The 13,678-nt window shown below is 47.1% G+C and overlaps 6 protein-coding genes across 6 annotated transcripts; 3 read left to right on the top strand and 3 right to left on the bottom strand.

Annotated features, from left to right (window-relative positions):
- Positions 1-2,743: 2,743 nt before the first annotated feature.
- On the bottom strand, positions 2,744-3,838 carry FPOAC1_000410 (uncharacterized protein; the record flags this gene model as incomplete). Its single annotated transcript, XM_044845025.1, has 1 exon — positions 2,744-3,838. One exon carries the CDS (start codon positions 3,836-3,838, stop codon positions 2,744-2,746), a length of 1,095 nt encoding a protein of 364 aa, XP_044710941.1.
- Positions 3,839-5,517: 1,679 nt separating this feature from the next.
- On the bottom strand, positions 5,518-5,850 carry FPOAC1_000411 (uncharacterized protein; the record flags this gene model as incomplete). Its single annotated transcript, XM_044845026.1, has 1 exon — positions 5,518-5,850. The coding sequence occupies one exon, from the start codon at positions 5,848-5,850 to the stop codon at positions 5,518-5,520; it is 333 nt and encodes a 110-aa protein (XP_044710942.1).
- Positions 5,851-8,133: 2,283 nt separating this feature from the next.
- FPOAC1_000412 (uncharacterized protein) lies at positions 8,134-8,415 on the top strand (the record flags this gene model as incomplete). The annotated part of the gene is made up of 2 exons (XM_044845027.1): positions 8,134-8,226; positions 8,278-8,415. The coding sequence occupies 2 exons, from the start codon at positions 8,134-8,136 to the stop codon at positions 8,413-8,415; spliced, it is 231 nt and encodes a 76-aa protein (XP_044710943.1).
- A 1,712-nt stretch (positions 8,416-10,127) lies between these two features.
- Positions 10,128-10,813, top strand: FPOAC1_000413 (uncharacterized protein; the record flags this gene model as incomplete). The annotated part of the gene is made up of 3 exons (XM_044845028.1): positions 10,128-10,247; positions 10,350-10,588; positions 10,675-10,813. The coding sequence occupies 3 exons, from the start codon at positions 10,128-10,130 to the stop codon at positions 10,811-10,813; spliced, it is 498 nt and encodes a 165-aa protein (XP_044710944.1).
- A 523-nt stretch (positions 10,814-11,336) lies between these two features.
- Positions 11,337-12,098, top strand: FPOAC1_000414 (uncharacterized protein; the record flags this gene model as incomplete). The annotated part of the gene is made up of 1 exon (XM_044845029.1): positions 11,337-12,098. The coding sequence occupies one exon, from the start codon at positions 11,337-11,339 to the stop codon at positions 12,096-12,098; it is 762 nt and encodes a 253-aa protein (XP_044710945.1).
- A 268-nt stretch (positions 12,099-12,366) lies between these two features.
- RPS15 (ribosomal protein S15) lies at positions 12,367-13,173 on the bottom strand (the record flags this gene model as incomplete). The annotated part of the gene is made up of 4 exons (XM_044845030.1): positions 12,367-12,436; positions 12,487-12,783; positions 12,895-12,971; positions 13,159-13,173. The coding sequence occupies 4 exons, from the start codon at positions 13,171-13,173 to the stop codon at positions 12,367-12,369; spliced, it is 459 nt and encodes a 152-aa protein (XP_044710946.1).
- Positions 13,174-13,678: the final 505 nt, after the last annotated feature.

Genomic DNA, 13,678 nt, shown 5'->3' on the forward strand with positions numbered 1-13,678 from the left:
CCAGCTCATAGTGGCGTCCTGTACTGCACAATGCAATATTCTTCAGAGGAGGGGACAGGGGACAGCTCAGTATGGTTGGGAAGTACATTCTCAAAGCTCCCTCATGATCAGCGTTTACAGTCCAGTGGACTTCGTTCTCCTCCAGATCGTCAGGTCAAGAACAGTTGGATGTTCGTGGCTCAAGCCACTCCTTTTTCCGCACGGCTGTTCCACAACCCAGGAACGTAGGAAATCGGCATCAACAAAAGCATTTCCCTTGATCGAACATAACAGGAATTGTTTGGTGTACAGAACATGTTGTAAATGATGGCCTTCTTGACCAGCAAACATGGTACTTGACGGTGGACTGTGCAATGGTTTGTAATGCAGCTAATACCAGGCACCCAGTATTGAGCTCGCCATGTCTAGTGTAGTCTCCCGCGTTTCCGTAATTTTGTTTGGCTTTACGACACAGATCGCCGGTGCCGGATACGCTGAGCTTGTGACTGGTCCTCGCACAGGTGGCCAGAGAGGGACGTGGTTCCGGCAACATCAAGGCGTGGGGACCAACTTAAGCTTGATGGTTAGTTGGCGAAAGGTGGTGCTGTACTGTACTTAATCACGGGTTTAACTAACGAATTGCTGTAGAGAGGTGGTCCGCATTGTTCTCTCTTGTAGTCTTGATGAATGGTATTTTGACTCCAGTACTGTATTCACCGCTTGCAAAAAGATGGAAGCACTCCATTTTCTTGCGTGTGGGCCGTTGGATTCCTGAGACCTTTGTACTCGATCGACCAACTCGGCGAGTGGCAGATCGTCTGTCCTCAAAGGCAAAGATTCAGACTCAACCGCCTAAGAGCATTGAGGAAGGCTGGTTGCTGCTAAAATCTGACACTGAGAAATAGCTCGCGACGGGTTTCAATTTAGCTGGATTATGGCTGCCGTTTCTGCTCGCTGTAAGTTAGAGGAAATTTGTTGGCATGGATCGTAGCGCTCGACAGGAACTAGCCTTGTGATGGTGTCACCTCGTGCCACTAGAAACTTGGGCAGGCTAGCGTCTCCATTATTGGGCAAACGGTCTCTGCGAGGGTTCTCATCGGTGACAAGGGAGCGAGGTAATAGGCGAATCTGGATGGTACCTGTACATGGGATCGCAAGCAGCAGTGGTCCGATAGTGCTGTAGTTGAGATGGGATAAGATTGTCGATGGGTGGATACAAATGAGAATCAGGAGCGAAGATCTCTGGATCCTCTAAGTAGCCGGGCAGAATATGTTTATCTAGTGCGGAAATATTCGGTTTATACGGCAGGCAGAAGTAAAGTTGAGAAATTATTTACCCTGCACTCTGTAAAATTGATGATGGCTACTGAAATCATCTGAATTCTGTAAATAGAACACAATTCAATGACAGTCACAGCCTAGAACACGGTAGTCAATCTTCGGTATTCATCTGCTGCATCTCTAGTTGGCCGTTACGATTCAGCCTTGAAGTCTTGGCTTGTCACCAGCAGCAAGCCACCAAAAAATGACCCCAGCTACTCGACACTAAATTTCATCTTAAGCAAAGCGGTGGGACACAGACTAAAAAGAAAGGAAGAAAAACGCCTTGTCGATAGTTCACGAGATAATCAACTCAGCTATGACTGGACTAGGTACCTAGTCAAGATATTAATTCAAGGCTGAGTTATGTACACTGCGACTGCTCCATTACCCGTCTTCTCTTCTACTATGTACAGGTAGGTAGGCACTCCTCGGGGGGAAATAAGACGTCGGACGCTGCTAGGGCGAATTTGGGCGTCTGACGTCCGAAGTTTTGTTTCCCCCCCTAGGCACTCAACACTCCAGGACCCTTAATAAATCGACTGGGTCCAGTTTTGTCTTGCCGAGCGGGGGGAATCAAGTGGATATGAGCTTAGAAATTAGTTTATTTATCCCCTGACCGGTCTTGTAAGTGGATGGATGGTCAGGTTGGTTGACTTCTTCCCGATGTTCCTCAACACCAACAGCGAGATTTCAGATAACACAATCCACTTTATGTCTCCTGAGGCTTGCTCTTGGGTTATATCTTTTCGGTGTTCCAAGCTTCTAGCGTTGAACGCCCAATGTTGACCGACCACGGTCATGGCTTGTTCGCAACTCGGCAACTGCCAACGACTAAGCTCATTATGCCAGCAATACCATACATTGCATCGTCGTCGAATCAAGATGGCTCTCCCGACAATTCAGACAATGTTTGAAGGAACAAGTGTTTCTTCAAGTCTCCAAACCATCACTTACAGCCAAGGACCACACAAACAAGCGAGCGAGCAGGCAATAATTCTTATCATTGAGATGCTTTACCAACCCTACCACCAGACGTTCTATCACTACACAATGTACAAAGCAGCGCCATGAGAAAAACCTCAGAGGCAACTTCTTCACTCATGTCTCGTGCATCAAGTAAGATCTTATTCCTAACTATAGCTCTTCTCTCGCGGTTGTCGATTTCTGACCCATCTTCCCAACCGTTGTGCATCTCATTGCCAGTCCTCAGGGTATTAAAAAAAAAGACCACTGTTGCATTATCGTTGAATTTCCGAGCTTGCGGCTTCATTTGCTGCAAGTTACACATTTTGATGACAAGAAAGAGAAAGATGAGACGGGAATGGGAATGAGATAAGAGATAAGAGAATTAGTTATTTCAGACTCTTTGGCGATTTACGTTCTGCGTCCCAAGACCGAGTTTCTGCCACCTGTATACCTACATACAACCAATGCGATAATGCTACCGCCCCATTCTGCACTCGTTCCATCGATCTGCAAATTTAAAGGGTAAGTCTGGACGCAAGTCTCTCATGATAGAGGTGAAATGACTATCGTTTTGCACATCAGCAAGCCGGTGGCGCACCAAGAAGTCCAGCATCACAAGCCCGCAGTTTGGCTTCCATTTGCCATCCACCAACAGGCTCTCCTTCACCTGCGACACATCCATAGGCATGATCTTCTCGATGCTATCCTCGTTTTCTTGTGGACAAAAGTCGTTCATGAGTTCGAGGTCATATATGATTCTAACACCAGGTTCAAGCTGACCTTCGTCGTGTTCGCCTGCATTTCGATCTTTTCTGTCGAAAAAACTGACCCATGAAGCTCTGACAACCCTGCCAATTTCTCTCCTTGGCTCTGTGTCAGTGCCAGGCGCAAACACATTTTGATTCTGCTCGACTTCGAGGCCCGTCTCCTCCTTAGCCTCACGAGTCAGTGTCTTCAACGGAGCCATCCAGTGCCTGATTCGGTCTTCCACATCCACGCCTCCCGCAACGATCTGGTCCAGCATCCCGGAGTAGCTGTACTTGCGACCAACGGCGCGTTTTGCGACCCAGATGCGGTACTCGTTGGTCGTACGGTCTCTGCTGTAGACGTTGAGGTGTACCCCAACCGTCAGTATCCCGAGAAACCCTCTCAGGGGCGTTGGAATGCGCATAGCTCGTAAACCATGGGTAAACATGTGCACTGGCGAAAATTCTCGCCCGTCACAACTGGTGGCTTCCCAGTTGGCCAATGAGGGAAAGTCTCCATTGTCGAGGGCGAGCTTTTCGAGAGCAAGCTCGCAGCATTTTACAAGATCTCCGCAGTTAAGAGGTAGACCACCCTCGAACGGTAGGAAATCGGTACGAATAAGTATTATGCGATGAGAGCAGCCTTCGAAAGCAGGAGGTGGGAGAGAGAAGAACTTGGGGTGCCATTTCATGGTTTGAGCGAAATGCTCTGGCACGAGACCCACGAGCTCGTCAATGCCATCGATGTATAGGCGACGGACATTGTTAGGCAGGCTCCATTCATATTTATTGGCGTAGGAGATAGGTGTGTATAATGAACCCATGATAGCTGCTGGGTTGGTAGTGGTTGGATTGATAGCTGATGAGTGGGTAACTGATGAATTCGGGGAATGATTCCGGTAGATATGTTCACAGTGTAGTGATGGTTTTGGTCTCGACGAAGATGTCACCGGAAGCGATGTATGTGCTAACTTTTCTGAAGCCATGGCGAGAGGCTTGAAGAATGAGTTTAAACAATGGACCGGACGGATAGATGGCAGGAACCCAAATGATAGAAGGACCCAGGGGATGACACAAAAGGTTAGAGAAGAAGAAGGCGCAAGCTTTACGTTGCGTTGCGAAGGCGTCGCGACTTGTGAGGTAGGCAGTTGTGAAGAAAAAAAATTCCGTTTGCGCTTGCATGGATGAATGAAGATGAGCGAGTACCCATGGAAGGATGACACCTGCAATCGGGTCTGGTCCGTGAACCGCAGCCTCGGGTGGCCGCTGCCTTTTTTTTTTAAATTGTCGCCCCGGTGAGTGTGTCAATCAATCGGGCAAGTCCTTGACGATGCAGGACGGGCAACCTCGATCGTTTGTCTGGGTAGGTGCGGACGGGGATGCATCCATCTTATTTGGTTCATACTCTCGACCTGACCTGGCTTGACTTGACTCTGAAATGCAATAATTCACATCTCAGGTAACCTCCCCCCTTGCTACCTGAACCAAGTTCTTTCTTGTCCGAGTCATGAGGACAATAGCCCATGTGCTGCTTCCTTTGGTGCAACAGCGGCTTGTGTTGAAATGAATCGCAAAATTGTGAATGGTTGTAGTTGAGTGAGATTGTGACTGTTTGTGATTCAGTCAGTGAACAAGTAGTGGCAGCTGCTACACGGTGTGCGTCTCTTTAGGTCAGCTAAGAGAAGAGAAGAGAAGAGAAAAGAAAAGAAAGGAAACCAAGCGTCACTGCTAATTCGAGTGTTTCAAATTGTGTTTGGGGCGCACATATACATGCATCTTGGTCACCAAATATAGCTGGGCTTGCGCGACTTGGATGTGAAGAGAAGTTGTCTCTGTACTCGGGGAAATTGGAGCTGAGGTATGGACATGCATACAATGTCTGGGGTCGCTGACTTGATTTGCCCTATCTTAGTGGCCTATCTTGCTTTCGATAGGTGCTTTAATTAGCGGGACGGGAGCGGAACACCAGCCGGACATCCGCCCGCTCAACCACAGAACGGGGCGTTTTATCAGGCGAATTGGTCTGGTTTTACAGAGGGAATTTACCTATCACAGTTTATCTTTTTTGCTTTTCTTTTCGGGTATATGTTCAATTTGTTGTTATCAACGATTGTAAGTATGTCATCTTGAAAGAAAAGAAAAGAACCCTACTGACCCCCAGTTCTTGGTACCATTGACCAGGCCTGTGGTTCCCTCATTCCAGTAGAGTGGTCCTCACCGGGGTTTCGTGTCTGAGTGACACTACATGGAATGGAAAAGTGATACGAAAATGAAATGAAATGAAGTAAAGCAAAGTAAAAGCAAAGCATTGATGAATGCTGTCCGAATGCGCCCTTGACCCTTTGTCGGTTGCCCGTATCATACCTGTCGTTTCCCAAACACACCTTTTTTTTGGTCAAATTTCGTTTCGTCGTTTCAATTTCCCTCTTTCAAAATCTTACACAAATGGACGCCCTTAATGTCGATAATCGTAAACCATATCGTCATGGTTTCTCGCGAACTTCTAGTGGGCCGCAGTGTGGCGCACTACTCCAGGTCCTGGATAGGTCACTGTCTTTCCAATCGAGTGATTGTAAAGTCTCGTGCCGGCCGATGCGGCGGCTACTGCTGCTGCCGCTGCAGTGGTTGTGTCCTCAAGAGCATGCTGTGCGAGTACCGGTGTAGACAGTGTCGACGTTGTGACACAAAGGTTACACAGCTCCATCTGAGGCTCAGGGGTAAGGCAGTAGAAAGGGCTCGAGCATTTACGAGCACAGCGTGTGAAATCGATGACCGTCTCGCCTAGGCTGTGGCGGCAATCCTTGCACATCCGCTGGGCAATTACGGTATGGCACATATTGATAGAGGTTGTGGTTGTACAGTGAGTTTGTGCGAGGGTATGAAAGTGATAATGTGTAAGAGAGGGTAGCACGGTATAGAGCTATACAGTATAAGAGGGATAGATATATGTGATAGAGTAGATGTATGGAGGTGTTGGAGAGATATAGTAAAGAGGTGGGTAGGACGTGATATGTATAGTAGTGAAGCCTGGAAGCCAAAGAGAAGAGTGCTGAAATGTTCAAGAGCCTGGTTATTGACTTTTGTAAAACAATTGTAATGAGGCCTCGCTGTGTATTGACAACGTAAGCGGGTCGGGGCGCAGTTGTTGATATTGCTGAGGGAGGCTTGGACGTATCTCAGGCATGGATAGGTTATAGGTGGAAGAGGTATGTAGATAAAATGTATGTCCAAAATGTGATCGAGTTTATCCAACCAAACAAACAAGAAGAAATCGACAAGCTTCTTAGGGGGTTCTCGGTCCCTTTTAAGCCTTTGGCAAATGTCGTGTCAGATTATGTATCTTTGGCGTTTAAAAGACGGCAAGTGACTGTTTAATGACGCGCGTAGGGAGGGAGTGGTAGATGATGATAGCCGGTAGAAATAACAAAGTTAGGCTTTTCCTTTAAACAGGGAGAGGATCAGGTAGGTAGGTAGGTAGGTAGGTAGCTAGCATCCGGACGGCGAATGAGTGAGTGTACAGTATGAATCTGAAAGTGTGAGAGAGACACAGTCTGTGGGAGTAGTAGTTAGAGAGTGTGTGTGTATGTGCGTGTGTGACTACAGCACGCCATCATATGACCGTTTTTTATTTATTCAAAGGAAATATTCGGAACAAATTGGGGAAACACAAACCAATTGCTCCTATCAAACAAGAGAATAGTCGTTGCAATGGAGAATCAGTGAGTAAATGAATGGGTGTGTGATGTTTGATAAAGGGCCAGCGCAGCAAAGCATGTAGACACCTGCCTACAAATGGATAGCAAGAACCGAATAGAAAAAGAGGTCGGGCCTCAAAAACACTGTGCTGACAAGGGAGTGGCTCAGATAGAAGAAAAATAGTCAGCTTGGCCAACATGAAGTTCCATCAAAGCCGAGACTTTTTGCTTTCTCTGAAAACGTGTGTCGTCTTTTACCCAATTAATCACTAGACACGATGCATCCGTGACCAGAAAAAAAAGAGCTTCCCCGCATTGAACCGTCTGCGAACACCCTGAGAAAGAATAAAATCTCTGGGGCTTCCAGGGCTTTGACTAATGGATTGCCAAAGTACGACCACCGAGGTAACCTTGGCTCTGAAACTACTGCAAGGATGTGCAATCACTGTGAGGCACTTTTACAAGGGAGGACATGGACGAAAGGATATCAGCGGCTATTCCATTACTTTCTCCTTCTTTATTAATACTTGATGAGACAAAAGGAAGAAGAAGAAAAACTGTGATAGACAAGGCGTGAAACTACTGGGCAGTTCGTATCCTTTCTCCTCTTTTCAACCCATTCCTGGGGTTTCTTGTCGCGGGGCTTTACATGGATAATTCAACTTGGCGCGCTCTCTAAACCTTGGCATTTTGTTTCGCGATGGGAATTGGAGTTTTTGCCTCTTGCGCGCATAACCAAACCAGACCAGAAACAGAATACCACCTGTGTTATGTGCATTGTTTCTCAATATCACATGGAAATTCATATGCTTCTTATCAGTAATGGCCTGACCATGGGAAACTCCATCAAGCTTTTCCGCGTCATGGCTCATCATGATGAACTTTGAACAGATAACGATCGATATCAGCACAGTGCCCGTCTTATCATGGCTATGTAATGCAAGGAAAAAGGCGTCTTGAGCACTGTGGTTTGCTGCCGGGATGTTTGTGCCTTGCTGCCTGTCAAACACACGGGATGATGTAGAGTCGACGTGGGACAGGGGAAAGTCCCTTTTGGTCTGCATATTTGTATCTCTGTCTCGTCTTGTCTGTACATGAATCTTCTAGCCATTCGGCCAAAGTCCATCAGCACTGCTTCTGCTTACCTATAATGTTCTCATTGCGACGTAAATCACCCGCCCAATATCGCCGCCCATCATGTAATTCGTACCACGATCCTGTTTCACAAAAGAGCATGTCTCTCAGCTGATTGCTATACCTGATGTCCACTCTGTTGATACCTCAAGAGGCTTCCCCAGCCGTCATCAGGAAAAGCATCGACCTGAACCAAGCCTTACCGGTATGGATCAAATATTGGTTAGACTGGTCATCTCCGATACTGCACTCTGCTGTGATTTGGTCCTGCATGACGCCAAAGCAACAGAATGTCATTTGGTCAAGGCGCCGCAATCTTCGTTACCTCCTTCGTCATCCTTCCAGAGTTCCAGACCAGCCCTTTGCATAGACTTCTTTCCGAGGTTGGTCCCCTCTGAGGTCGCAATGTGAATTAACGAGCTTAATTTGGACAGATGGGGAAGCTTAAGGCCTCCACTGCGGGCACGGTGAGATATCCCAAGTTCTTGTGGGTGCTTCGCTGGCTCCATAGAGTTCAGGGCGTGAAAGTCCACGATAACCTCCTCCTGATCCAGGCGTGTATACCTCTATAGCTCATGAGTTGGACTCTGCATTGAGTAGGTGCTGCAGCTCCGGTTACGTGTGGCATAAACTCTTTTGTTGGGCTGTTGCGGTTTAGTACTCGTCAGCGCTGAACTCTCTATTTTCCACGAAACAAACCATGGCAACGCCATTCCGGATGCAATGGCTCGAATTGCCCTGGATGTTGCACCGTCCCGTCGCTACAAAAAGCCCCGATGAGGCGCATCCAGTACAGTTTGGGTTAGCCACGTTGATCTTCTGAACCTTGTAGTAGCTTCAGCCACTTCTGACGAAAAACTCTGCTGGAAACAAGGCATCTAACGATTCGAGTTCCTTGCATATTAGCTTTTGTTATTGTCAAAGGAAAGGACCACCATCATGCTTCTGTTTTCGTAATGAGATGCTGGTAATTGTGATGCATTGGTGATCAACGTTGGTCAGTGGCCTTAGGGTATCTGGTATTAGAAAAGTTGTCCGCTTGAGGCATAGGAACGAAATTAGCAGGTCACCTTATGTTACTTACATATGTATGATGTTAGGCCATTGATTTTTGTATCCTATAGCTAGGAAGCCGTCTTTCCTGTTACCCGCTACAGTGGTTAACCACTGGGAATAGATCTACTCAGGTACATCATCAAAAACATCGAGACTAATATCCTTTTCTCTCGGATAGGGATCTCTTGTATTACTATGCTGTTTATGGGAGCTAGATATGTTCCAGGTTGTTATAGTTGGCAGAGCTGCAGAAGGACGCACTCCCGGGTAAGCAGTGATCAGTCAGTGGACATGATCCAAGCCTCATAATCAAGACGTTGATAACCAGTATTCCTTTCGTGTATTGAAAGAAAAATATAAGTGACCCTCTAGCTAATTTTTGGTATTATTTCGACTGGAACAGTCAAATCTAATGGGTCATGGTGTCATATCATCCCTCTTAATCGAGCTTGAGTGCGTTTCACACCTTACACTGATGCGTCTGCCACCACCGCAGCACAAAATTGTATTAGCAGAATATGAACGTTCCCTTGATTCTCTGCGCAGGCTGAACGAGCGGCAGTGCATTAAAAACACGGTATCGTAATAGGTATGAAATACTATTAGAATGATCTTTCAAGGTTGAAATCCAATGTTATCTATGGATGGCTCACTGGGAATCTAAATACCTGGGATGTGAGCGTAACAGCAATGACCCAGAAGCAATGATATGTAAAAACCGAAATCCTACGTTATATTTTCAGGTAGTCAGAACCTTTTTTTGCAAGAATGAAACAATCAAATTATTGAACAAGTTCATATTAAGAGGATTAATTGTTCATATTAAGAGGATTAATTGTACTATTTATCCTTGCAGCCCAAAGCTTAGAAGTCAATTCTTCTATCACAAACCTGCTCAGTAGGTAGTAGAAAAATAGCCACCTGGGACTTAGAGTGTAAAAATAAGAAGTCTAAAAACCTGTCAAGCATGAAGTAACCTACTAATTCTGTCTCCCATAGTTCTACTAGACAATTTTCCTGACACCCTGCCTGTCTCTGCTCTTAAGTGAACTTCCAGGTGGAGAGATGAATGGTAAACATATGCTATCTAATTGGCCCACAATCACAAGTGCCTTACGTAAACACCCGCGGACTGGCGACGACCTCACCTGGTTGATTTGGGTGCGGCTTCTTCTCACGAGACCCTCACGACCGATTGCTCAATTGAACGCTGCCTAATTCGCCCAACATGTTCGTCGCACGACAAAGGGCAGCCTTCGTGGCTCGACAGCTGCAGCGAACAGCACGAACCTACGCCTCTGATGCCCACGCCCACCACAAGGCCGCCGAAGTCAACGAGTCGTTCAGCGTACGTCGAGTCAAAACATACTACATCATCGGCATCGCGCCGCTCAACAAGGCCGATGGGTGAAGTCAAATAAAAGAAACAGAAACTGATGCTAGTATACAGACCGGATCTCTCCTCGCTGTCAGCGGTTTCTTCGGCTCCATTCTCATTTACCAGTTTGTTCCCGCCGAGGGCGAGCAATCTTCAATTCTCAACTTCATCAACAAGTATACTTCGCGCAGCAAGGACTGGGAGGAAATCAACGCTCTTCATACCAAGGCCATGGAGCAGGCTGCATACGACCGAAACCTTTTCGAGAACGGCGGCAACAAGCACCGATTTGTCGATGTTGCATATCCCGAGTTCGTCATCCCACCTGCCAATATTCTGGAACCTTTCAAGGCGGCAGCAACGCCCCAGCAAGATCAATTGCTAATCAGAAGAACAGGGCAATCTCCTCATATGCTAGCCGAAACCACATTGCTGGTCATCTTGCCAATATGGACTACGTTGTTGAGCACTACCGACAACAGCACCTCAAGGAGGAGGAGCGAAAAGCAGCCAAGCTGGCACAGAAGCAGGAATAAGGGATGTATACTAGACGTGAATCGATTCTTGAATTCATTTTTCATTGAGTTACCAAGTGCACCTGCTCAATTCAGTAAACTGTGCTTGCCGAAGTGTTTACTGTTCTAACCTGCACCACTCCTTCTCGTTTTGGGAATGCTGTCCCCTAATGGATATATATTTCCCGCTCCTAGAGCTAATGGTTTTCCTCCTTCATAGTCGCAACATTATCCATCTTATTCCAACAATCATTTGAAACACGTCATTCTTTTACGACACTCGCTATCATACAATACTTTTACATCCACAGATATTCTACACACAATTCTTACCGTGCCAAGATGATAAAAGAACAACGTGAAAGGACTGCGAGGCGTACCCGGGCCTATCTATGCATGCGGTTCAGAGGTAACACATTTCCAACTTCGGTTTGCGGCACTGACTCTTTCAACAGATCGTGCCCCCTGGCGATTGTCTCTACGCTCACACAAGACGTCAAATTCAGATGTGCCTCATCCGCAGCCCCCGACGGCATAGGAAGTAATGGCAGAGGGAGATTCAAGAGACGCATTAGCTACAACGGCACAAGGACGTAGAGCAAAGGCGCGGGCAGCCCTAAAAATTGCATTAAATCGGATACGTCACTTTCGGTTTCCTTCCTCGCCTCCTCTGCCTCCCCAGCCGTATCAAGAGGAAGTTCCAGCAGCGCAGGAAGGTCTCAATGACATTGAAATTCGCCCAACGCTCATCGGCCGCGGTTATGGCTTGTTCGCAACTCGAGAACTACCAAGAGGCTACAAGATCATTCATGAAGAGGAACCAGTACTTTCCGGACATCCTCTTTCGTTGCAACCAAAGTGGAACACTTTGTCTCATCGCAAGCGCGACCAACTGAAACAGATGTTTAGAACCCTGCGAGCAATACCGACTGAAAGGGTGTTGTCGAGCATGAGTATCGATAGGGATCTTGTTAGAATCCTCGAGAATTTCAGGAAGGAATACGGCTTCAAGGATCCAGAAGGCAGAAGGTGTTGTTTTTACAGAACAGCCTGTTATATCAACCATGCTTGTGGCAAATGCGCCCAAGCATCTTGGTGTGTTGATAACCAGCAGCCCAATTGCATCAGCGTAACTCTGAATAGACCCGTCAAGGCAGGCGAGGAGATATTCATCCATTATGGCAAGAAAAATCTGTCCTATGGTTGTGCAGTTTGTACCAAGGAGAACGGACCGAAAAAGACATCATTCCTCGAAAGATCGAAGAACAAGCTTAGCAGATGGCTACGCAGAAACCGCGAGGAGTGACATCATACGGATGAATGTCTACGAGTGTGGTTGGGCGAGGCATTCACATCAGGGAGCCACCAGGGCTCAGGAGCGTCACCATATCTTTTTCAAACATGAGCGATAGTTGAAGGTAGTCATCAAGCGGACAATGCTCCTTTATTGTACTATCATGGTACCCATTGTCATCAGTAATTTTGATAGATGTTTTAACAATCCATCTACCAGAACCAGTCCTTTTCGCCCAAAATGTCCGTGAATGCAGAAACCACCCAAGACCGCAACCTTCTTACTTGAGGGGAATGAAACGAGAAGAGTGCGTGGCACCGATACCGGGTCTACCGTGCTTGACGGGCTTGCTGTAAAGGGGTCAGTCATGAGGAGTATGGTCAAACGGGAAGCCACGTACTATGAGATAGAGAACTCAGCCAAGTAGTGACCAACCATCTCAGGCTTGATCTCGACCTGGTTGAACTCCTTGCCGGAGTAGATGCCGATGACGCTACCGATCATCTCGGGGACGACAATCATGTCTCGGAGGTGGGTCTTGACGAGGTCGGGCTTCTCGTTAGGTTGAGCCTCCTGCTTGGCCTTGCGAAGCTTCTTGATGAGACCCATGGGGCGGCGCTTCAGACCACGGTTGATCCTGCGGCGGGCACGAGCGTGGACAACATCGCGAAGCTGGTCGGAGGAGAGGTCGAGGAGCCTGTGGAGAGGAAAGAAGTAACACATCAGCATGGGTTTGTTCGCTCGGATTGCGTCCTCGTAATTTCATCTTCCATCATCGAGGCGCGGGGTTCGTTTGGCAGCAACATACTGGTCAAGGTCGATTCCTCGGTAGGAGAACTTTCGGAACGCTCTCTTTCTCTTGAGCTCGGCAGCCTGCTCGGCGTCCTATCCAAGGATACAGGTTAGTCACTCTCTTCTCTTCATCGTGTTTCCCATTTGTGATCGATCCATCATCATTCTTTTTTTTGCTTTCTTTTCGCGGGCGGGTGTCGAGGTGTCGTTCTTTTTCTCTGCTCATGGGGGTGGTTTTCAAAGGGGTTGGGAAGGGAATATATCGAGGGTTCACACGTACGTATTCGTCAGCCATTGTCGCGGTGTTGTGTTGATTGAAATTCGCTGGTCGGAGAGCGAATATGGATGGGCCGGGATGGAGTCGACTTTGAAGGCGGTGGTTGAATCGCTTAGGTGGGCACGATTTTGAACTCGGTAGGGTTAACATGCCCTTAACTGTGCCACAGGGAGAGGCCGGAGAGGGAAGGGCCGTGGCTCCGAGATTTAGTGGGAATGTGGCTGTGGGTAGCAGAAAAGTTGACCTTTAGACTACAAAAATAAATAGCATAAGAAGTATAGTCTATGTGGCATAAACTGGTCTACTAATTTCGTCTCTTATGCTTTCAGTGGTTAGTTCTTCTGACACACCAACTCTTAATCAGTTTACTTGCGCAAATATCTACATTTTATTATAGTTTGTTGTTTATTAATGTCTATTTTATACTTACAAGATGACTCTCTATAAGGTGACTAGAAGTGTGCCGATAGCCGGGCTTTCTGCTAGTCATGACGCTGAGCTTGGAGAAGAGTGCTTACTAGGT

The sequence above is a fragment of the Fusarium poae genome, chromosome 1 (genome assembly GCF_019609905.1).
Source record: "Fusarium poae strain DAOMC 252244 chromosome 1, whole genome shotgun sequence".
Taxonomy (NCBI): Eukaryota; Fungi; Ascomycota; class Sordariomycetes; order Hypocreales; family Nectriaceae; genus Fusarium; species Fusarium poae.